Source organism: Tauraco erythrolophus, chromosome 18 (genome assembly GCF_009769465.1).
Source record: "Tauraco erythrolophus isolate bTauEry1 chromosome 18, bTauEry1.pri, whole genome shotgun sequence".
Taxonomy (NCBI): domain Eukaryota; kingdom Metazoa; phylum Chordata; class Aves; order Musophagiformes; family Musophagidae; genus Tauraco; species Tauraco erythrolophus.
Window position 1 is genome coordinate 14,089,830 of NC_141482.1, and position 20,816 is coordinate 14,110,645.

Genomic DNA, 20,816 nt, shown 5'->3' on the forward strand with positions numbered 1-20,816 from the left:
CCTCGTGCTGGTGGGATGGCGGAGCGGCCAGGTGTGAACTGGAGCAGGGCAGCAGGTGGGCTTTTACTAAAAAAAGGTAGTGGAAGTGGAAAAATTATCTTCGTAGGTGCTGTATGGCATCTGTGTTTATGTCTCTGAGGCAGCGTCACATTGTAAAGCGGGAGCAGCTTGTTCAGACATCCAGCATCTATAATTATCAGCGCCCAATTAACGAGGGCAGGAAGCATGTGACCTAAATTAGCCAGAAAAAACAAATAATTAGCAGTATTTATTCCTGTTCATCATTAAAAATAAGTTCTCAGTAATTTTTTTACCGATTTTTTTTTTTGTTTTAAAAAAAAATCAAGACTCTCCCCCACCCACCGCTGCCCCGGCCCCGCGGCCGTTCGGAGCGGGGAGGAAAACGGGGAGATACCGGAGACCGGGTCACCTGCGCCGCAGTTCGGTAAAGATGAACCCGGGGAGGGGTTCGGCGCGGGCTCCCGCCGCCCCCGTGCCTCAGCGCGGCGGGAGGGGAGAGTCGCTTCCCTGACGGGGTTTATTTTGTAACGTTTCACAGCCGCCGCTCCGCTCCCCGTTACGAGCCCGCTCCGTGCCCTGTCAGGGCGGTGAGCGGCGCTAAGGCGCTTCTGAGAAGGCGGCGGCGCCGCCATCTTCCCCCGCCGTGACACAGCAGGGCGCCGCGAGCCGCCGCCCCTGACTGACAGCCGCGCCGTCCAACCGAGCGCGGCCGCGGGGGCGCGCGCCCCGCCTTGCCCCGCCCTGCGGCGGGCGGGGTTCCGGCGCGCGGGGCAGGAAGAGCGGCGCGGCGCAGGGCCTGCGGGCGGCGGCAGGTACCGGCACCGGCGGGCGGGGGGGCCCGGCCGCGCTCTGCCGCGGGTCGCTCGTTAGGGGCTGCCCGCGCGGCGTCTCCTGCGGGGGAAGGCCCGGGGGGCCGCGGCCCGGCCGCTTCGGGCTGCCCGGTCGGAGATCGCGGCCTCCGGGCGGGCGGGAAGCGTCGAGCGCGGCCGCGGGCGGGCGGGAGGGAGGGAGGCCCGGAGCGGGCCGGGCTGTCCCGCCGGGCTGTCCCGCGGGCAGCTCCGCTCCCGGTTTGCGGGAGGGGCTCGGGCCGGGCTCCCCCGCGGCGGTGCCGGGTCTGACCGCCGGTGCGCTCGGATCGGCCGGCGCGGGGGGTTAAGCGGTACCGCGGGCTTGGGAACAACTGCCGAGTCATGCGGGCCGGCCGGGCTCCCGGCATTAACGCCTCGACCTGCGAGGCCGGTAAACGCGTAGCTCGGGAGACACAAGGCTGCCGGAGGTGAGGCCGCTGAGCTGGGGGGGTCGCGGTTCTCTGCTGAGGTGCTGGAGCAGGAGACCCAAAATCAGCGTTGCAGTCGGGCTTCTTGCAGTTAAGTTGTCCCTGGTCCTGTGGCATGAACCAAGGCATCAGGGGAACGCTGGTTTCGTTTTCCAACGCCTTGGAAAATCGGCCTCTCGTTATTAGTGGGCAACTTGGAGCGTCTTGTCTTCATCCTGCGTTCCACTTTAGCTCTTCTGGATCGCCCTGAAATCCTCTACGCAGTGAGACAGGCTCCTCTGGTGGAGCTCTTTTGATAAAGATGGGATTTTAATATTGAGAAGAGAGAATACGGGAAGGTTTTTCAATACGTCTGCTGTTCTTTCTTTCCAGGATGTCTTCAGGTGCGTTATTTCCAAGCCTGGTGCCAGGCTCCCGTGGCTCCTCGAGCAAATACCTGGTGGAATTTCGGGCAGGGAAGATGTCCCTGAAAGGCAGCACTGTGACCCCAGACAAGAGAAAAGGCCTTGTGTACATCCAGCAAACCGATGACTCCCTCATTCACTTCTGCTGGAAGGACAGGACTTCGGGCAACGTCGAAGATGTGAGTATGGTTTTGTGTTTCAGTGTTGAGTTGCCGTCTGTCTTGTTCTTGTTCTGCTGGCGCTGCTGAAAGAGCTTCAAGACAAGTTGGGATGGCTCGTCAGGCCACTGTGGCCTGACAGACCTCCATTTACAAATCCTCTCTGCTTCTCAGAGCAGATGGAAGAAGATCTGGGGAGGAGGGCAGAGGTCTTTAAGAGACTAAAAGAAACATTCATATATTTCCTCAAACATTTGTTTCTATTGCCACGTTTTCCAGGATTTGATTATTTTTCCCGATGACTGTGAGTTCAAGAGGGTACCTCAGTGCACTACTGGCCGTGTGTACGTATTGAAGTTCAAGGCAGGATCAAAACGACTCTTCTTCTGGATGCAGGTTTGTGGGAAGCCAACAATAAAGGTCTTGGGACAAAATGCTTCCAGTTTGCCTCCTACCAAGAGCACCTTTCTTGCAGGAGCCGAAGACGGACAAGGATGAAGAACATTGCCGTAAAGTGAACGAGTATCTCAACAATCCACCAATGCCTGGTGCTTTGGGTGGAAACGCAAGTGGAGGCCACGAGCTCTCGGCATTAGGAGGTACAGTCCATTCTCTGCTCCTTCATGTGAGAGGCTTTTTTAAAATTTATTTTTAGAATAAGCGCTTAGAGTTTCCTAGGAAGGAATTCCTGATGGCTGTGGAGGGTGAGTTGGGGACAGTGTTAATACCAGAAGTGTAAACATGCTTTTAGCAAAATAAACTGTTCTGTTATAATAGGTGCAGGCTGAAAGTTAAGACTGCCAGAAGAATTCTCCTTTGTTTCCAGTAGATTCTCTGGAGTCTTACCTCTTTATGAAGCCAAGTTGCATATATCTTTTATGAGCGTCGTGAATCAGTAAACACTTGAAACTGTTTTTTCCATACAGAATGTGATGCCAATTAATCTCCTGCTGTTTGAGCCGGAGTGCTGTGAAAAAACCTATGTGAATATGTTGTGTTTCAGAATGTTTTTGTTTTTAGGTGAGGGTGGCTTGCAAAGCCTTCTTGGAAACATGAGCCATAACCAGCTCATGCAGCTGATCGGACCAACGGGCTTAGGAGGACTTGGTAAAATGCTTTAATATCTTTATGCCAAAATGGTATTTTCTCCTGCCAGGTTAAATCTTACCTGACAACATTTTCAAGTAGTGCTATTGATTTGGATAGCGCTGCTTTTACATGAGAAAGCAAGGCCCTGCCTCAAAGATGAGCTGAGGGGCAAAAAAAAAAAAATTGCAGGAAACAACGGGTACCAGATTCTACACAGCACTCATCTTAGGGCTTGATCTGCAAGGAACATCAGTTCTGCTCCTTGCTCCACTGAATCTTCTGCTTTTTTTTTTTTTTTCCCCCTACTCCTATTTTCCACCCCTCCTCTTCCTCCTAAATATTCACTGGAGCAGAGACTGAAAACCAAGGACTCGTCCCCGGTGAGTGTCCCAGTTACCAAACTATGGAGTCGCTCATGTTGTCTCTGATCCAGTGAATATTTGTGTGCAAAGCAGGAGTTCAAGAGGAAGGCTGGAGCATACACACCCCCCAGTGCTCTCTAGTCAGAGGAGTAAGGCTCAGGTTAGGGCTTTCTCTCCTGGGCCACACTGGGAAGAGCTTGAACCACCGTGCTGTTTTTCTGGAGAGGATGAGAGGTGTGTTGGAGTCCCTGCTGTTGTCTGGTTTTAATGCTATCCATGCTCCAAGCCCAACAGAGCATTTCCTCAGAAGTCAGGCCCTCGAATGGAAGTAGGCAAAGTAATGCTTAGCAGGTGGCAGTGACTAAGGTTCTGTGCTTAAGCTCCAAAGTCCATTTTTGTGGATCTAGCTCATGTCTTTTTAGCTTAAAATGCAAATCTCATGTTGGTGGGATGTTCAGGTGCAAATCTAATGTTAGTGTTGGAAGATTCTGGCTCTTTAGCATGTGTTTGGAAAGATCTTCCTTCTTGAAGCTTCACATGACTCCTAAGACTCTCTTCCTCTTCATCCCAACACTTTTTCTCAGCAGCTCTTCTTTCTTTGCCTTTACGTCTAGCCATAAGACAGCTTGACATGAAGCTGACTGCAGTAACACCAAGAAAACCATCTGCTTGCCTCGGCAAACAGTGGCTCTGGTGAATCTCTTTGGAACTCTTCCCCCAGTAGCATCTTCTTCTTTTGCATCTGGTTTGCATCTCTCTCAGGACCCTGCCTTTATTGCAAAGCTTCTGCAACAAAGGAGCTTTCTTGCTCCTGAGTAAACTTTCCTAGCAAGGACAAACTGAGTAGAGTAGCGTGGGGTACAGCCGGGTTAGCTTCATCCTGCTGGTCCTGCTGCTGTCAGAGCTCTGTGACCAGTGAACGTGTTACAGACGTGGTTCCATCGGAGTGGGTCCTGTACAAAGGTGGGGCTCTGACCTGCAGTGCTCTGCAGCTTTAGTTAACCACGGGTTTGCTAGTGGAGCACTGTTGTTCTGTCTTCTGCTCGCAGGTAGTTCCCCAGAGGTGAAGGATGAATGCAGGTGCTTGCGTAGGACACCTATCTACTTAGATGTGGCACGAGAAACCACTGGGTGGGAGGCGTGTGGTAAATGGAGCATTTGGCTGATGTGGCTCAAAGGAATTGTAGAGAGACAGTCAGTCACTGGCAGCTCCAGTGGACCAGCCAGGCCTTTTCCCAGCTCTTTTTAGCTGGTGTTCTTGACGCTGCGTTAAGTCTTTGGTAGCTGGGGTGTGTGGGTGAAGGGGGCTGATTCTGATTTCTTTGGCTCAGGGTTGGTTTCCTGCTCTGTTTCCTGATCGCTGCTCTACTGGGAGCACTTTGTTTGAGCGCAGAGTTGTCCGTACTTTGCTCTGCCTGTGAAGCGTTTAAGGACTCAGCCAATTTGGCTGCTGCATCTCTGTGTTAGGTTTGAAGCTGCGAAACCCAGCTGTGTGGGGAGACGGTGGTGACTCAAAGGCTGCCTCTATAATCTTCTACTGAGGGCCTTGGCTTTAAAGTTTAGAGAAAAGTTGGATTTTTTGGAATGAATACGTAAGAGGAGAGGGCTGTGCTACAATGATTGTGTATGTATGGCACAAACCAAAGTAATTTTATCCTTGTGTACATCTAGAAATTGAATCATTTCTAAAACATGCAGCTCTCTAAGGCAGTTTTCTAATAGGGATGCAAGACAAAAATGGAGAGCTGTTAATTTACAGAAAGGGGTGGGGGGTTGGTCTGGGCTCTTTCACCCCCCTCCTCCTTTATTTTAGCAAATAAAACCTTTCAGGTACAAGAGTGGCCTCTCTAGAGCAGAGAGGTGCAAAAAACCCAAAGAAACAGATTTCTAAACCTGTTCTTCTTTTATGTTTACGGAAGGTGGGCTGGGTGCGCTGACAGGTCCTGGGCTGGCCAGTCTGCTTGGAAGTGGGGGACCTCCGACCAGCAGTTCATCATCAAGGTAGGATGCCTGTCTGCTCTGCCTTTGTACTGGTTTTGTAACATAAAGTTGCCACTTCTGTGGGAGGAATTGTGGCCTGAACAGGAAATACGATGGGAACTAAGACCGCTTGTTACCTCTCTAAACTGAGGTAGGAGCTCTTCATATTGTAAGGGCTTGAAAAGCTTCGTTTCAAAATGCAAGAGGTAGAGCTGGTTTTTGCAGTATAATTAGTTATGCTAATTATCTTCTCCAGCTCTCGCAGCCAATCAGCTGCTGTGACACCATCTTCCACGACTTCTTCTACACGTGTAACGCCTGCCCCGTCCGTTCCTGCGGCTGCATCTGTGACCAGTCCCAGCCCTGTACCAAGTTCGGGTAATGGAACCAGCTCAGCCACAAGCCCAACCCAGCCCATTCAATTGAGTGACCTTCAGAACATTTTAGCTACTATGAATGTGCCATCTGGAGCAGGAGGACAGCAAGGTAACAGTGTTCTGACCAGACAGCTGTCGGATCCAGGAGTCCCTTGAAGCTGTTTTACTGTCCTGTCCTGTCCTGTTCCAAATTGGTTTGAAAGGTCTCTTACTTTTGTTGTTGTTGTTGTTATTGTGTAGTTGTTTGTTGGTTTTTATTTGAGAGCTCTTCTTGGCTGCTTTAAGAGTCTTACTCTCGCTCCAAAACAGAGAGGGAAAAGGACTAGCAGTGTGCTAACTATGTTTCAGTACTCTGATTAGATCGTTTGGTTTACATGACAAAAACGTGGGGTTGTCTGCATAGTCTAACAGCCAACCATTCATTTTCTTCCTAGTTGACCTGGCAACTGTTCTGACTCCCGAGATAATGGCTCCCATCCTGGCCAACGCTGAAGTTCAAGAGCGGTTGATGCCTTACCTTCCCTCAGGGGAATCTCTGCCGCAGACTGCAGAAGAGATTCAGAACACCCTGACATCTCCTCAGTTTCAGCAGGTGGGTGCCTGGCTGTCAGGGCAAGCACAGTTCTCCTTCCCTCCTCCCCCGTGTGTCATGGTTCGCCTTGCCCAGCTTTTTCAGGTTCCTGGCACTGTTCAGAGTAGGAAGTTGCTCAGTAGAAGTGGAAAGGAGAAGGGACTCGACTTAATGGATCACTAGTTCCTTCTTCCTGCAGTCACCCAAGGGCAGATCAGAATGTTTGTTACTCTTTCTTTGGGAACTGGGCTTTACCTTTCTCTTTCTCTTTATTATAAGTGCTCTCTGGCAAATGACAGGAGTAGTAGCGAATTTGTTGTTCCCTGTCAAAGAGAGGTTTGTCAGCAGTCTCCTTAAAGGTCATTTCAAGTGACTGAAGAGAAATGATGCTCCTGTTCACAGCGCTACATCCCTTATTTCCCTTGAAACACTAGTACTTAATTCCAGGACTGGCTGTGTGTGATGGAAGCTGGTGTATTACAGGCCAGTTTGAATTAGTTACACCGATTGATGGAAATTTGTCAATTTGCAAAATTTCAGTGGCCAAAGTCTGTTGTTAGTTTAAACTATGGCAACTCTTTTGTGCAGACAAGACTCGGAAACAAGGGGGGTTTTAATTGGTGACTTTAAAACCGCGCGGCTGCTCCCAGGCCGGCCGTGTGCTCCCCATGCCGTGTGCAGGTACTGCACAGCAGCTACCTGGTGCTGGAGAAACATGATGCAAACATTTTTTTTTTTTTTTTTTTTTACACTGTTGACTCCACTTCACAGGCATTGAGCATGTTCAGTGCTGCCTTAGCTTCAGGACAGCTTGGCCCACTAATGAGTCAGTTTGGCTTACCCGCAGAGGCAGTAGATGCAGCAAATAAAGGAGGTAAGTGTTGGTGCTGTTGGGAACATGATGAAGTGGTTTGTTGGGATGTTGTGTTTGTGGTTTTTTTTTACTGCACACAGGCGTGGAATGTGTAGTGAGTAGCTGCTGATTAACTGTCAGATGCTGACTCTCAAACTGCTCTGGGCACAATGAAAAGACGAACAGCTCAGGTGTTGGCCAGCAGATGCAGTGTGTTGTCAGATGTGAGACTTTGGAGAACTCGGGGTTCTGCAAAGAGATGTGCTGAGCAGCCTTGGCCGTGATAGATATGCAAAAGTCGCTGGAGATGTCCTAGTCACCTTGTTCAGGAATGATGTTTTTGTGGGAGTCTTTAATGATTCATCTGAAATAAGTGAAGGCAGTCAGGGCCTGTAGCACTGGAGGATGTCAGGGCATCAGTTTTCCCTAATGAGCTTTTCACATCTAATTCATGACTGAAGTAACTCTGGTCTTAGGGTGCCTGTGCATAAAATGCTATGTCAGAGAGCTCCAAGCGTGCGTTACATATTGACTGTTAAAATTTTCTTCCCTGCTAATAGATTCTTACTAAAGCACCTGTTTACTTTCCAAGTAATGAAGCTCAACCTCACATGGACAATGAACTCCATCCCAGAAAGTGCAAAGTTAAATAACTAATGTGTTTAACTTCTAGATGTAGAAGCGTTTGCCAAAGCAATGCAGAACAGTGTCAAGTCAGACCAAAAGGAAGGAGACTCTAAGGACAAGAAAGATGAAGAGGAAGACATGAGTTTAGATTAAGTTATCTGCTTTTCCTTACAGATATTCCTAGATACTAACTTAAGCAACTGCAGTAGGATTACTAACTTCATATTATGCTTATATAAATCTACAAATAAAGGAGTTTTATCTGCCGTACTGTTCTTTCTCAGTCTATTTAACATGCACACTTAAAGCAGTACCTGCTCTTTATTTTCAGTGGAGTTGCTCACTGTTCAGTTTTGATGTTCTTCACATCAGGCTAGTCTAATTCTTCTGATTGCCTTGTGATAGAAGGGTTGAGCCCTGCGACTGAGTAAGGTCGCACTGCTGACTGGAATCCAGCATCGGGCCCACCAGGTGCCATCTGCAGGGCTGCCAGCTCACCCAGTTATTGCCCCGCAAGTACTGCTGCAAGGGTTGTCCCGTCCCGGGTGCAGGACTTCACCTTTGAACACGAGGCAGGTTGCAGTCATGATCATCAGAGCACTACCTACCGCGGCTGCCGTAGGAGGAGGGAGCTGCTTATGGCAAATACAACTGTAATGTCCCTATTGTGCCACTTCCTGAGGTGGTGACTGCTTGTCTTCCAGTTCTACATCAGCCTCACAGTTGCTTTTCACCAGTAAAGTGAAAGAGAGTAACATAAAACTTTATTTGACTCCAAAGTATGTACCAGTGATTTACAAAGACCATCTTTAATACTACAACTTAAAAATAGGTCATAATTACATTTAAGATGGACATGTTAAAAACCCATTTTACAATATTTACCCCTCATAAAAAAACCCACAATATAATGATATAAGTTATAAGTCCATTTCAGAAGCAAGATTTTGTCCCCAAGTGGCTAGAGAGATATATATACACACACAAATATATATAGGACGTGTAAGTGCACAAGTGAACTAGATGTCTTGGGAGAAAACGGGGTTTTCAAGTGAAGACTGCACTACAACAGGCGTGAGTGAGGCTGAGCAGGAGAAAGCAACTGCTGGCAGGGTGGGTGAGGGCAAGGTGCCACCTCTCGCACCCAGCCAGACTCGGAGGTAAAAACCTTTCTCTGTTCCCTTTCAAGCAAGTTTCTTGCTTCACACAACAGGACTTTTGTCAGTGTATCTACCAGCGCCGGATGCAACTGCAGAGAGTCAAGAGTGGCATCTGTGGTTTTCTGCTTTCCCTCGGCAGTTCTCCCAGCCTATTTTGTTCCTTTTTGTTCTGATTCTTATAAATTAATCTGACAAGAAGATGCTAATTCTGTGAACAGAATTTTGTCCAAGTTCCCCCTTGCAGAGCTCTGTGTAGCAGTGGCAGGTAAACTGAGACAGCCCTTGGGGGAGGGCTAAATGCGTCCTTGCTTATAAAAACACAAAAGTGATGGAATTAATCCAGTTTGTCCTAATTGCATTTATTATAAACCAGAAACTGCCTACAGCCTTTAGCAGAAGACAGTCTGTGACTGTTATTAATAGCCTCAAGTGTTCCGTGAACTAAATCTACGTGCGTTCTAAGTGTGGGGTAAAAGGAACAGGATTTGGGACATGATGCATGGCTGGTGTGTGCTTCAGCCCACGCTCTGCAGAGGACAGTTGCTCTTAACCACGAGCCGTGTGGCAGCACGAGTCCTGTGGCAGATGCTTGACCACTGGGGAAGGGCTCGGACCTGTCTCCACATCCTACTCCAACTTTTTGGTTATATTTGTGAAAGATGTCCCCAAAGTGCCCCTTCTCCCCACCTTCCTCCCCTGCCCTCCTTCCCCTTGGATTTGTGGCCCCTCTCTGGTTTTGGCCCCAGATTCGCACCTGCAGTCACTGGAGATCAAGTATGTTTGACCACGGTTAATGCTATCGAGGAGGTGGCGCCCGGGGAGCCGTGCAGCTGTCTGTCGGTCCGGCTGTACACGGAGCTGCACGCACTTACAGCACAGGGCAACCTTTGAGGCCGACAGAGCCCCTGACAGTCCCAGCTTGCAGCAGGTCCACGTGGCTCCGGTTAATCACCAAGTTCCTTATACAGCCCATGTAATGAGGGAGGGGCGGTGAGGGTGACATTGCGCTGGCCTTGGCTGTCGCTGCAGAAGGAACAAGAAAAAACCCAAGCATTAGCGTGGCTAACAACAGAGCAAGCGATTAAGTACTTCTTACTTGCACCAGGAATAGTATCTCTCTTGGCTTTGGGGTATTTCGTTCTGGAGAGCATCTTTCCCAACTCACCTGGTAGCCCTCCCACGTAGAAGGTTGCCCTTGTGCTGGGTGCAGGAGGCTGGCTGGGTCCCACTGTGTAGTTGCCCTCCGTGTCCACATCAACCTGGATTATGTTTTTCCATTTGGTGACTTCAAAAGAAAACAACAGTCAGTGCTGCTTCCTCATCCGGAGAGCACATTCAGCTCTCGCCTCTAGCCCAGCCCAGTGCTGGAGCACAGCAAAACTACTGGGAGGGTCAGAGGACATGGCCTGGCTCTTGGGAAAAGAAACTCTCTCTCCTGCCCACCAGATCTGACAGCACTAACGAGACCAGGCAATGACTCTTACTAATTAGAAAATGACTTAACGACAGCTACGATCTCCAAAATTAAGTGCCTACAGGTGGGAGCTGGGGTTTAAATACCCAAGGAGGGGGCCCAGGCTCCCCCCAGGAGACGTAGGCTCAGCAGCAGGAGTGAAGCAGCATTCAGAGCCACTGCTGGTGTCACCTCACCTGCGATGGTGTGCCACTGCCCGTCGCAGAGAGATGGGCATGTCACCGCTGCAGAGAACTCGTCAGCCCCAGCGTTTGCTCTCACAGTGACCTGGTGTGGGAGACAAACCATTAGAGCCCAGTGAGCTGAGCGGGACAGGCAGGAGATGGCCGTTGCCTATGAAAATCTGCAGGGAAGCCACCCTCCCACTACCTTTGTCTCCTCCATGTACAGCATGAGATGGTGGCTTCTTCTCGTGCCAATGTGGAAGATGATGCCAGAGGCACTGCGGGGACGGACCTCCAGTGTCACCTCCAAGTCCTGCTCCGTCACCACCGCATCAGCTGGAAGAGAAATGCCACTGGTGAGGAGAGGAACAAGGGATCTCCCATGAGACGTGTTCTTCACGGTCCCAGGGCCATGGGAGCCAGCCCAGGCTGCTGTGGGGTACCCAGGATGATGGACCCGCCGTCTGCAGCAAAGAAGACCCCACTCTCCAGAGCGCCCTCATAGCATGGTGTCACCCCGAAGGTGCGTGAGGGGGGACCCAGGGGCCTCCCGTCCAGCTGTGGGTTCCTCAGGCAGCCATCAAAGCTGGAGATTGATGCAACCTGCAGAGAGAAGCCACAGGAGTGAGTGCAGAGGGGCCAAAAACTGGCAGGCCCGAACAGGGTGATGCCATGGGACTGGGAACTGGCAGAGATACGGTGATGCCACAGGATCACCAAGCCCTTACCGGTATGTGAGCCTTGGCTTTTCCAGCTGGGACCCCCCCAACATACAAGGGGGTCCGGGCCACAAAGAGCCCTGCGGTGGCCACTGCAACCCCCCGGGCTCGTAGCCCATCGATGACCAGCTGAGCTCGGCTTTGGTCTCTGCTGAAGAAGACCTGCAAGGACCAAAGGTCAGTGCCAGTGCTGGGGGCTTCCTGGGTTGGGAGGAGCCTGCGGGTGTCCCATGTGCAATTAGGAAGCGATGCCTGGAGCAGGGCTGCACCAAGTGAAGCCCTGCACAGGCACCCGGTGATGGGCTCATGGGAGCACTGCGGCTTGAGGAGGTCCTGCTGAGCCCCGACCCTCTGCTCACCGTGTGCCACCGCCGGTCACGGTACTTGTCTTTGCTGCGGATGCGCAGCCGGCGCCCACCGACATCCACCAGGAAGACAAAACGCCCATTGGAGATGAAGAGAGCCATGAAGGTGCCCCGCTCGCCCGCCACATAGAAGAGCAGCCCACTGGAGGAGTTCAGCTTCACCTCCAGGGAGAAGTGGGACCTGCAGGGACAGGGGGGGGTGACGGGAGCACCCTGCTCTCCCACAACTGCCAGGGGCACCTGCTCTCCAAGTGATGGGGTGGGGTGGGCACAGGGGAAGCCTCACCTCTGGCCAAAGGAGGCCGGGATCTCCTCAAACTCCCAGCGACTGCTTGAGGCACCCCCGAAGCGGAAGGTGCCCGCAGCTGTGCGGGGCCATGGGTGCAGCTGGCAGAGCCCATCCCGATCGTGGCGGCGGTCCTTCGAGGCAGGCTTGCCTGGCACCTACATGAGATTCACCAAGGAATGGAGTGAGGAGAGCATCCTTGCACGTGTCACGGGGCAGACGTGCTCAGCGAGGGGGCAACGGTGGCATCCGAGGAGGAAGAGGAGGAGGATGTGGAGAGTTTTGGCAGCAGCTGATACCTTGGGTTTCCTCCTGTCCTTCTTCAGAGTGACTCTGAGCTGCTGCGGCTGCTCGCCCCAGGGACAGCTCATGGTGACGTTGATGCTCTCCACGTTCTGCTGCAGGTCCACCACCATCTGTGGCTCTGACATCCTACACACAGAGAGAGGAGGTGTCTGTCACCGGGCCAGCCAGGAGGCAGGAAGGGGCTGAGCCCTGCGCTCTGGGAAGGGGCACGGCGATGCTCACCGCTTGACGAAGACGTTCCCGATGCAGCCGGTGAGGTTGCTGAGCGCGCTCGGCCCTGGTGAGCCTCCGAGCTGGAAGAGCGGCCGCCCATCCTGCCGCCGCTGCCGCCGGCTGGACCTGCTGCCTGCTGCCGTGTCTTGCAGCTCGTCGTCCACGTACAGCCGGACCCTGTGGGGGATGAGTGGCGTGGGCTGAGCGGGCCCCCGTGGCCATCAGCACACCGTCCCCCAGGCACCGCCAGGACACGTACCCACTGGCATCGCTATAGAAGGCCACGTAGTGGGTCCTGTCATCCGCATAGGCATTTCCAGTGGTGACTTCGGTTTCCAGGAGGTTCAAGGTCAGCTGGCCCCTCTGGAGGGACACCTGGCACGTCCCCTCCTGCAGAAAGCATTGCCCCACTTGCTGCTCAGCAGCTAAACGCCAAGGAAGGGCCATTTCCCCACCACCCTCCAGCAGCTCAGGGTGCAGATCTCACTGCAGAGTCACCCTCCGGTCCCATCAAAATCCCCCCTTTCCCAAGGAGGAGCAGCACCATCCCCAGAGCAGGAGCTGATGCTTCTGCCCTGCTGCCAGGATACCCCGGGGGGGCCGCAGGTGCCCACCTGAGTGGCATGTTGGTAGAGTAGCCCCTCGTGCTGGCTCGTCTGGAAGCTGAAGCCACTGTAGAAGTCCCGCAAGCCTGGCACATCCTTCAGGGCCAGAGTCAGGTAGCCATGGCCATGGATGCTGACTGAGCGAGCCACCTGCAAGGGACACCATGGAAGAAAGGTGAGAGCCCAGCCCTGGTGTTGCAGTGGTGATGGGAGGCTGACTGAGGTGCCCAGGTCCTTGCTAGGTCTGGCTGGGGCTATGGCCAGCCATGTGGAGCACCTTGCCACAACCTCCCTGTACTGAGGACCTGGAGGTTTTATGCTTGTTTCTGGGTGAATGAGGGGAGATCCGGGGGTCCTGTGCTCACTTCCTCTGACAGACCCTTTCCTCAGCATGCCGGCCAGGCTGCCAGGTCTTTGTGCTTACCAGGAGGTCCGAGGTGCACCCGTAGCTAACGCCGACGGTGCTCATGCGCTTCAGGTCAACGTATTTGCCAAGAGCCTTCAAGCCCTTCATGCAGCCCCGGATGGGCCCACCCGTGGGGAAGAGTGCTTTCAAGCTGCAGGAGAAGCAAGCAGTGTTATGAGAACAGCACTGGGCAGAATCCAGCCCTGCAGCCCTTCAAACTGAGTGCCTGGGAAGGTCCCATGATGGCCATGGGTATCTCCAGTGCCTCAGGCACAACGCTGCTCCAAAGCACCCAGCATGGCAAAGGAGAATGCAGTCACACCCACCAGCACCTCATCCCTCACCAGAGATGGAGATGTCCCATCCTCAAAAGCTCACAGTCATGGGTAAGAAATCTACCCCCAGAGCTTCAGCAGGGCCCCAACCGCCCTGGACATGGCTGAGAGAGGGCCAGGGCCACGGCCACCACCAGGGACACTGGAGGGGAAGATGTGGACTGTCCCACCCCACTGTGGGCTGGACTCACCTGGGAGGCAGCACAGCTGGGGGCACACCACCCAGGTAGTAGGAGACAGCGTTCTCCAGGGAGTTCTCCTGCTCCACCATGAAGATGGTGAGGCGCTCCAGTCTCACCAGGATGCGCTTCTTGTTATTCATTTTGAGGAGGAAAATCTGGATCTGGAAACAGAGGAGAAAAATGATCATTCAACCTGGGGCAATGAGGTCCATCACACAGGGCAGCACGATGTGTCCGGTTCACGGCTCTAGTCAAAGAACTTTCAGCTCTCCCCTGCCAAAACAAGGGTCTGGGTGCCCCCCCCCCCCCCCACCTCTGGACGAGGAGCCCCCAACAAGCGAGCCCAGCAGGTGGCTGCTCCCCCTTACCGCTTTGTTTGTGGTGCTGCTGATGGTGAGGGAGGAGGAATTGCTGCTGGGTTTTGCCATCTCCAGACCGGTGCTGAAGTCATAGTACAGCACCAGCTTCCCATCCCGGATAGCCAGACACAGGAACTGACCCTGGGGGAGGCAGGACAGACACTCAGCCACTCAGCCCCCCATGCCCTGGTGTCCAGCATGCAGTTGTGGCACTGAGCCTGACCTGCACTCTAGCACCAGTGGGAGCAGGTCCCACTGCCAGTGTCCCACCACATTGCTGTCACAATTACTGGGGATTTAGCTGCAAACATCAGCTCCGTGCTGGGACGGAAGGACAAGCACTGCAAGCTGGAAATGCTCCTTGCAGCACTGCCTGCCCCAGTGAACCCTGGCCCAGCTCGGAAGGTCTGTGCATGAGTGCTCTCCAAGTTCAGGGGAGTCCTTCCAGCACCAGACAAACAACTGCTGTGAGGACTGTGTCCAGCCCTCTTGTGGCTTTTAACAATAGTGCAGAAATACTGCTCAAAGCAGCACTACGATCTCCGAAGCCCACTTCTCCCCGACATCCTGAACTGGGAATGCCTGCAAGTGGGGCTGGGATTGTCCCAGCCCACCAGATGAAGGGTGAAGGCTCCCCATGGGAGCAAGCACCTGCCTGGTTTTCCAGGAAGAAGAGTATGCCATTGTAGGAGACCACACGGATCTCCTGCTCGAAGCGCTTGGTTGTGCCAAACTGGCTCTCAAACTTGATCTCTGCGTAACCAGTGCCATCAAAGTAGGAGCCGTCAGTCAACCAGGGGTCTCCTGTGGACTTGGACCTGAGCCACACAAGAAAAGGCATGAGGCGTCACTCCAAAGGCAACTGCCATGCTCTGGGGCAGCTGAGGGTCAGGGTGTGCACCCTGAATCAGAGCTGCCCCCGGTCTGAGTGCAGTGCCCTACCTTGCGCAGGGCTTCTCAGTGGTGGTATCCAGCTGGAAGGTGCGTTGGAAGTTGTACAGGCTCACCACCTCCTCGTTCAGTGTGTCCAGCTCCAGGCACCCGCGGTAGTTGGGATAGCGCAAAGTGGGAGGAGGCTGGGAACGAAACCAGACAGTTACGGCAAGTTTAATCCCGGCTTCCCTATGAAATCAAGGTTTTTTTTCCCCAAAGGTATCACTGATACCTCCTAAAAAGCCAGCCTCCCTCCCTGCTGCCTCTCTCACCGTGAAGCTGGAGGGGTAGCCACCCACGTAGAAGACCACGTTGCGTGGGTCGAGGTTCAGCAGCCCCTGCTCCCCTTTGGCCACACTGTCTCCCTTGGTCTCGTGCACCGTCTGCCTCTCCACGATCACTGACATGTGCCCATACTGCAGGATCCTGCAAGCAGGGAGGGATGGTCAAGACAAGGGGAGACTCTGCAAGAGGAGCAAACCCTGCCCAAAGGGCCTCCCCACACAGCTCTACCAAAAAGGGGTGCATCTCCTGCTGGGGAGCCCCACAGCAGCAGTGCACTGAAAGGAGTCAGCACTCATGTTATGAGCACTGCCACAAGGCTAAATGGACCCTCCACGATGAACTTCATCTTTCTTCTCCTGCAGACATCCCCAGACCCTCCACGACCTGGTAAGACACCATCTCCCTGCTAGTTCTTTTGCAGTATCTCAGTGTTGATCATTTAAGGATGACTGGATGACAGAGTCAAGGCTTGGGCACAGCACTACATGCATTCGCTGCAGGGGCAGTATCCCAGTAAACGTCCTCATGATGTGTTCCATCAGTCTCCTACCTGTTGATGCTGATGGTGGCAAACTGCTCTCCAATATCCTCATCGACAGTTAGGGAGGCTGGCTCCTCGTCGCCCAGTTTGTAGACCCACTGCACTTTGTGGTCCTTGAGCACAATGCCCAGGTAGTCTCCAGCAGCCTGGACGCAGGGAGAGACAAGGCCACACATTGGCATTCGGGACAGGCAGGAGCACCAAGCGATGCTCTCCCTGATGCTTCCAGGGCTGCACTGGCCAAACACCCCCATTCGCTCTCCACTGCTCTCCTCTGCATCCAGGGCCTGTTCCTGTTCCCCACAAAGATGCTCAGAGAGCAGGTGAAGGGCAAGGGGCTGACCTCCACGTGTGATCCCCCATCGATGCTACCAACCCGGGCTCCTACTGCCCTCCTCCTGCCCGCACGGCCCCGTCTCACCTCCCGGCTGCCCAGGTACAACACAAACCGCCCCTCCTCTGTCCCGTCCTGCCGTCGCTGCCGGCTCCTGGGCTCAGGGTTTTGGATGTAGAATTTGAGGGATGTATAGGCTGCCAAATCCTGCAGGTTGCTGGGCATCCGGACCTGCACACCTGAGCTGCCATTGAACTTCATGGGGACTTTCACCTGGAGGGAGAGAAATCCAGCCCCACGGCACTGAAGCCACTGCTGCTGCCTGTCTCGTCACTGCCAGCTCAACCAAGTCAAAGCATTTTCTCGAGTTTTCCCATGAAAAAGGGACCCTGCCTGGTGGCCCCAGAGCTCTTCTAGATACCCCTCCCATATACTACCTTCAGGTAAGCCCTCATCCACCCCAAGCCCCTGGTGCCCCAGGCACAGCCCTCACCCTTCCAGGAGCCCACCTTGCTGGCGGCGTTCCTCGCCTGCGTGATGAGCTGCCGGATTCGCACAATGTTCTCGGACACGGTGGCGTTTTTGTTCCTCCTGTTCTCCAGGCTGCTCAGCTTCCCCAGCAGCAGTGGGATGGTGCTTTCCAGGCTGGACACTGGGGTTGGAGAGGAGCCAGGGTTTTTGGAGGTTAGAGAGGAAGGGAGATGTGAAGCTCAGGCAGTTTTGAGACATGTAAGTCAAAGCAGCGGCAGCTGGAAGCAGAGTCACAGAATGATCCCCTAAATCCAGCAGCCTTGATGGGGGGTTGTGGAAATACTCTAGTGCATGCAATCTCCTGCAGTAAAGGTATAGGTGACATAGACACTGCAGGGAGAGAAAAAAAAATAAAGAGCTAGGACTTAAAGCACCCAATATTGGCTGCTACCCTCCCTCTACTCTTGGCCTAGAACTGCGAAGCACAGCATCCAAAAGCACAGAGCTCTCCGGGGACATCTGTCCATGCACTGGCTCATGCCAGACTCAGCCCTGGCAGCCCAGCAGGCTCAGCACTCACCAGATTTCTTGGCATCCTGGACTGCCTGGTTCAGGTCTTCATTTCGAAGGTCTCCATACTGGTCTCTCCACTCATCCAGATTCTTCTTCATGCTGCTCAGGGTATCTTCCACTCTCGCAGCTGTTTCGTTGGCCTCAGCAGCTGCCTCTTTGGCATTCTGGATCATCTCTTTTGTGTCCTCTGGAAAGAAAGGAGAAAAATCTCTGGATGGCCAGGAGCAGGGAGGCAGCACCCTTGGGTCACAGCCTGGGCACGAGGAGAGGAGCAGACAGAATCAGTCTAGCTATCCCAGAACAAACCTTGGTCCCTGCCCAGCATGTCCTGCACAGACTGGAGCTGGCTCAGGAGCTGCTCCTTCTTCACACGGAGGTCAGCCAGCTTGTCCTTTGCTGTCTGCAGAGTGCCTTTAATAGCTGCAATTAAAAAAACGTGTATGTTGTGTGTTGGGTCTCAGTCTAGCCCGAAGGACATCACACCCTGCAAGAAGCCTCTCTCACCCCCGTTGAGTCTTCTCTGCTGTCTCTTCACAGCCTCCTCCAGGTTGCTGCTGTTCCTCTTCAGCTCTTTAGAGATGGCCCCGAGATTTTCTGATATGACACTCTGTAAAACAAACATGCGCTGCCTGGGACTCTGAAGAGGAACTCAAGTTTCCAACGCTGACTGCACACAAAAGTGCTCGTTCAGGCAACTGCAGCAAAGGGTACTGCTGGGGCATGATGGAGAGACGCAAATCTCCAGAGGCTGGCCTCAGCTGTGGCAGAGGCTCTGCCCTCCAGCACAGAACAAAGTGCTCAAGTATTGGACGGAAGGGGCAGCAGAGCCTTATGTGTGGGTGTGAAAAGCTGGAGGACTATCGAGGGAGTTTGGCTTTTGCTTATCTCCCCAGTGCTCCCCACTGCACATACCATCAAAGCCTTGCTGGCTGCCTCATCAGCATCGTGGGCTGCTCGCTCGGCTTTTTTCACAGCTTCAATGATGCTGGCGTAGGCATTGGAGGCATCGATCGCCCGCTGGATAAAGCCATCCTGGTTTGTTCCCTGGATAATGCTGTGTTGGAAGATGAAGCCATCAAGTCCACGGAGACCACTCAGGCTGGGCTCTTGCCCATGCCCCCACAGACAAACCCCTTTGAGCTCCTCATCACAACGTGTGCTCCAGGATAAAGCTTTGGAGATGGCACTCTGCTGTTCCCCCGCCATGGTGTGGGGCTGCAGTTTTCCATCTCCAATGCTGGTAGGAGATGGCCTGACTAGTGAGTGTCAGGACCGGTGCCTCACCTGGACAGGTTCTTTGCGAGCTCATCCAGAAGCCGGGCATGCTCCTCCGCCTGCTCCACGATGGGGATCTTGCTGCTGGCTGGGGAGAATTTCTTGACCCTCTCAGTGAGGGGCAGCTTTGCCCCATCCAGCAAGGCTGCCAGCTTCTCGTACGCCTGCAAGGACACACATCACTCCTGAGGGCTGCCACCCCCTTGTGCTCTGCCCATGCAAAGCACCTCCGTCACTCACCTCCTTTGCACTTTCCATCTTCTGTAGGAAATCGGAGACCTGGGCCAGAGAGTCCTTGGCCATTCTCAGGGTCTCCTGCACCAGTGCATGCTGCTTCTGGAGTTCACGGCTCTTTTGCTAGACACACAGACACAGGGTCAGGCACCAGCAGGGCTGGGGTAGGCATGGCAGGACAGGACCACCAGGTGAAGACCTACCTGACTCTCCTCCAGGTTATTTCGGTTCAGGCTGTTCAAGTCCTCTGTCTGCCTGGTTTTGTTCACAGCCTCGTTGAGGGCATCTCTGAGATCCATCAGCTGGGAGCTGTGATGCGCCAGCCGGTCCTGGATGCTGTTCACCAGGTCCTGGTTGGACTCCCAACGGGTGTGCAGCTCACTCTTCACCTGATGCAGCACTGAGAATGGAGATGATAACTGCTGCTAATTCATCTTTCTGTGTTAAAGGGCTCTTTCTGTGCTTGGCTGTGCAAAAGCCTGGTTCTGGTCTCACTTGGCAGGTATCAAGACCAGAAGTGACCATTTTCCATTCCTCCCTCCCTCCCTCTTTCAGCCTGGATAGCACAGGATCTCATCCAAGACTGTCTCCAAGCCCCCAGCACTGGCAAGAGGGATGGGATCTCTTTCAGAAAGACACTTAGTCATGCCTGAAAGGCTCCAGATGATGGACAAACCCCACCTGAGCCCTGTTCCAGGGCTTGATTACTCCCACTGTGAAAAATTACTTATTCCTAGCAAGAGCCAGTTTACAATTACAGCTTTCAGCTGCTGAACTACGTTTTGCCACTGCCTGTTAAACCAGAAGCGTTTGCTCCCCACAGTGCCAGCGTGCCTGGTTACGCAGTGGGGCTTTGTGTGGGAGCACAATCCAAGCCCTTGCTCCTGCAAGGGATGCCCTCAGCACAGCAGAGCTGCTGAGAGTGGGGGGCTGCTGGTTGTTACTCTGAACCTCTTTCCTGGAACAGTGAATATGAAAAAACATGAGGTGACTTATTCACATCCATGTGTGATATATACATAATAACAGTAACTCCTGGTTCTAAGGGCATTTTCGGTCATCAGACAGAACAACCCACCTAGTACAATCCGCTCTAAAATTCACCTTAAGGGAAAAGGAAGCAAAAATGGAGTGTCACAGGGGACCCTAAAACTACTGTAAAACTTGTTGGGGGTGCCTGGTTATTAACAGCACTCTCCAAATGCGACCATGATGCGCAGCGTTCGCATGGGCTCCAAGCCAGGCTATCAGGAATGGCCAGACCCAGCAGGATCTGCGCAGCCCTGTCCCGTGCCACGGAGCCAGACTCACGTTTCTGAGCCTCCTCATGCTCGCGCCTTGCCAGCTCCTCCTGGCTGCCCAGACTCCGCTCCTTCATCTCCCTCAGCATTCTCTCCACCTCGGCCATCTTCTGCCGAAACTCCTCGGTGGAGGTGGTGCTGGTGTTTGCTGCCCCAAATCTGGCCATCTGCTGCACCAAGTCTGCAGAGAAATCCAGATCCCCCGTTAGCACTGACCAACCCAGGTGTTTCATAACCCCTTGAGATCCTTCCTCCCTTACATCATCCTCAACAAACCTCAGCCAGCTTTCACGTGGTACTCTGGTGCTCGAATTGCTTGAGATCATTCAGAGGCATTGTCCCATGTTTCTGTCTCCTTGGCTGCTACCAGTAACACATGCCACATGCCAGGCATCGTTTTGTGGTTTTACTTCTCCTAGATCCAGTCACTCCCTGTTTTGCTAAATCTCTCCTGGAGCGGTAGTGTAGATTGCCCCAGTTTTATGTATTTTAATAACGTTTGTGCAAATTTAATGTGTTTTTTCCAAAGATTGTCTTTAGTCAAACAGCTGGGACTCACAATAAGCCTGGTCAGAAT

General features: G+C 53.2%; 2 protein-coding genes across 4 annotated transcripts in view; one reads left to right on the plus strand and one right to left on the minus strand.

Moving 5' to 3' along the window:
- The first annotated feature begins 800 nt into the window (after positions 1-800).
- ADRM1 (ADRM1 26S proteasome ubiquitin receptor) lies at positions 801-7,984 on the plus strand. 3 transcript variants are annotated; one of them, XM_086622932.1, is made up of 10 exons: positions 801-833; positions 1,670-1,880; positions 2,139-2,255; positions 2,335-2,458; positions 2,880-2,966; positions 5,230-5,311; positions 5,547-5,776; positions 6,102-6,259; positions 7,010-7,112; positions 7,765-7,984. In XM_086622932.1, exons 2-10 carry the CDS (start codon positions 1,671-1,673, stop codon positions 7,869-7,871), a joined length of 1,218 nt encoding a protein of 405 aa, XP_086479058.1. In that variant the 5' UTR covers positions 801-833; position 1,670; the 3' UTR covers positions 7,872-7,984. The 3 variants fall into 3 exon arrangements, with proteins under 3 accessions (XP_086479058.1, XP_086479059.1, XP_086479057.1); XM_086622933.1 differs by lacking the exon at positions 801-833 and adding an exon at positions 1,195-1,297 and having other exon boundaries at positions 7,652-7,909; XM_086622931.1 differs by lacking the exon at positions 801-833 and adding an exon at positions 1,196-1,297.
- A 1,727-nt stretch (positions 7,985-9,711) lies between these two features.
- The window catches only part of LAMA5 (laminin subunit alpha 5), a 91,810-nt gene continuing 80,705 nt past the window's right edge, over positions 9,712-20,816 (minus strand). Inside the window, 29 exon segments of the mRNA XM_086623119.1 lie at positions 9,712-9,901; positions 10,044-10,163; positions 10,529-10,619; positions 10,722-10,852; positions 10,960-11,119; positions 11,245-11,397; positions 11,595-11,781; positions 11,887-12,044; positions 12,186-12,318; positions 12,415-12,582; positions 12,665-12,795; positions 13,020-13,160; positions 13,435-13,567; positions 13,943-14,094; positions 14,302-14,433; positions 14,948-15,110; positions 15,235-15,368; positions 15,498-15,651; positions 16,061-16,197; positions 16,473-16,658; positions 16,895-17,037; positions 17,437-17,616; positions 17,736-17,849; positions 17,934-18,036; positions 18,342-18,483; positions 18,714-18,868; positions 18,945-19,061; positions 19,142-19,338; positions 20,250-20,420. Coding sequence (XP_086479245.1) covers positions 9,747-9,901; positions 10,044-10,163; positions 10,529-10,619; positions 10,722-10,852; positions 10,960-11,119; positions 11,245-11,397; positions 11,595-11,781; positions 11,887-12,044; positions 12,186-12,318; positions 12,415-12,582; positions 12,665-12,795; positions 13,020-13,160; positions 13,435-13,567; positions 13,943-14,094; positions 14,302-14,433; positions 14,948-15,110; positions 15,235-15,368; positions 15,498-15,651; positions 16,061-16,197; positions 16,473-16,658; positions 16,895-17,037; positions 17,437-17,616; positions 17,736-17,849; positions 17,934-18,036; positions 18,342-18,483; positions 18,714-18,868; positions 18,945-19,061; positions 19,142-19,338; positions 20,250-20,420 — 4,241 coding nt within the window. The 3' untranslated portion in view covers positions 9,712-9,746.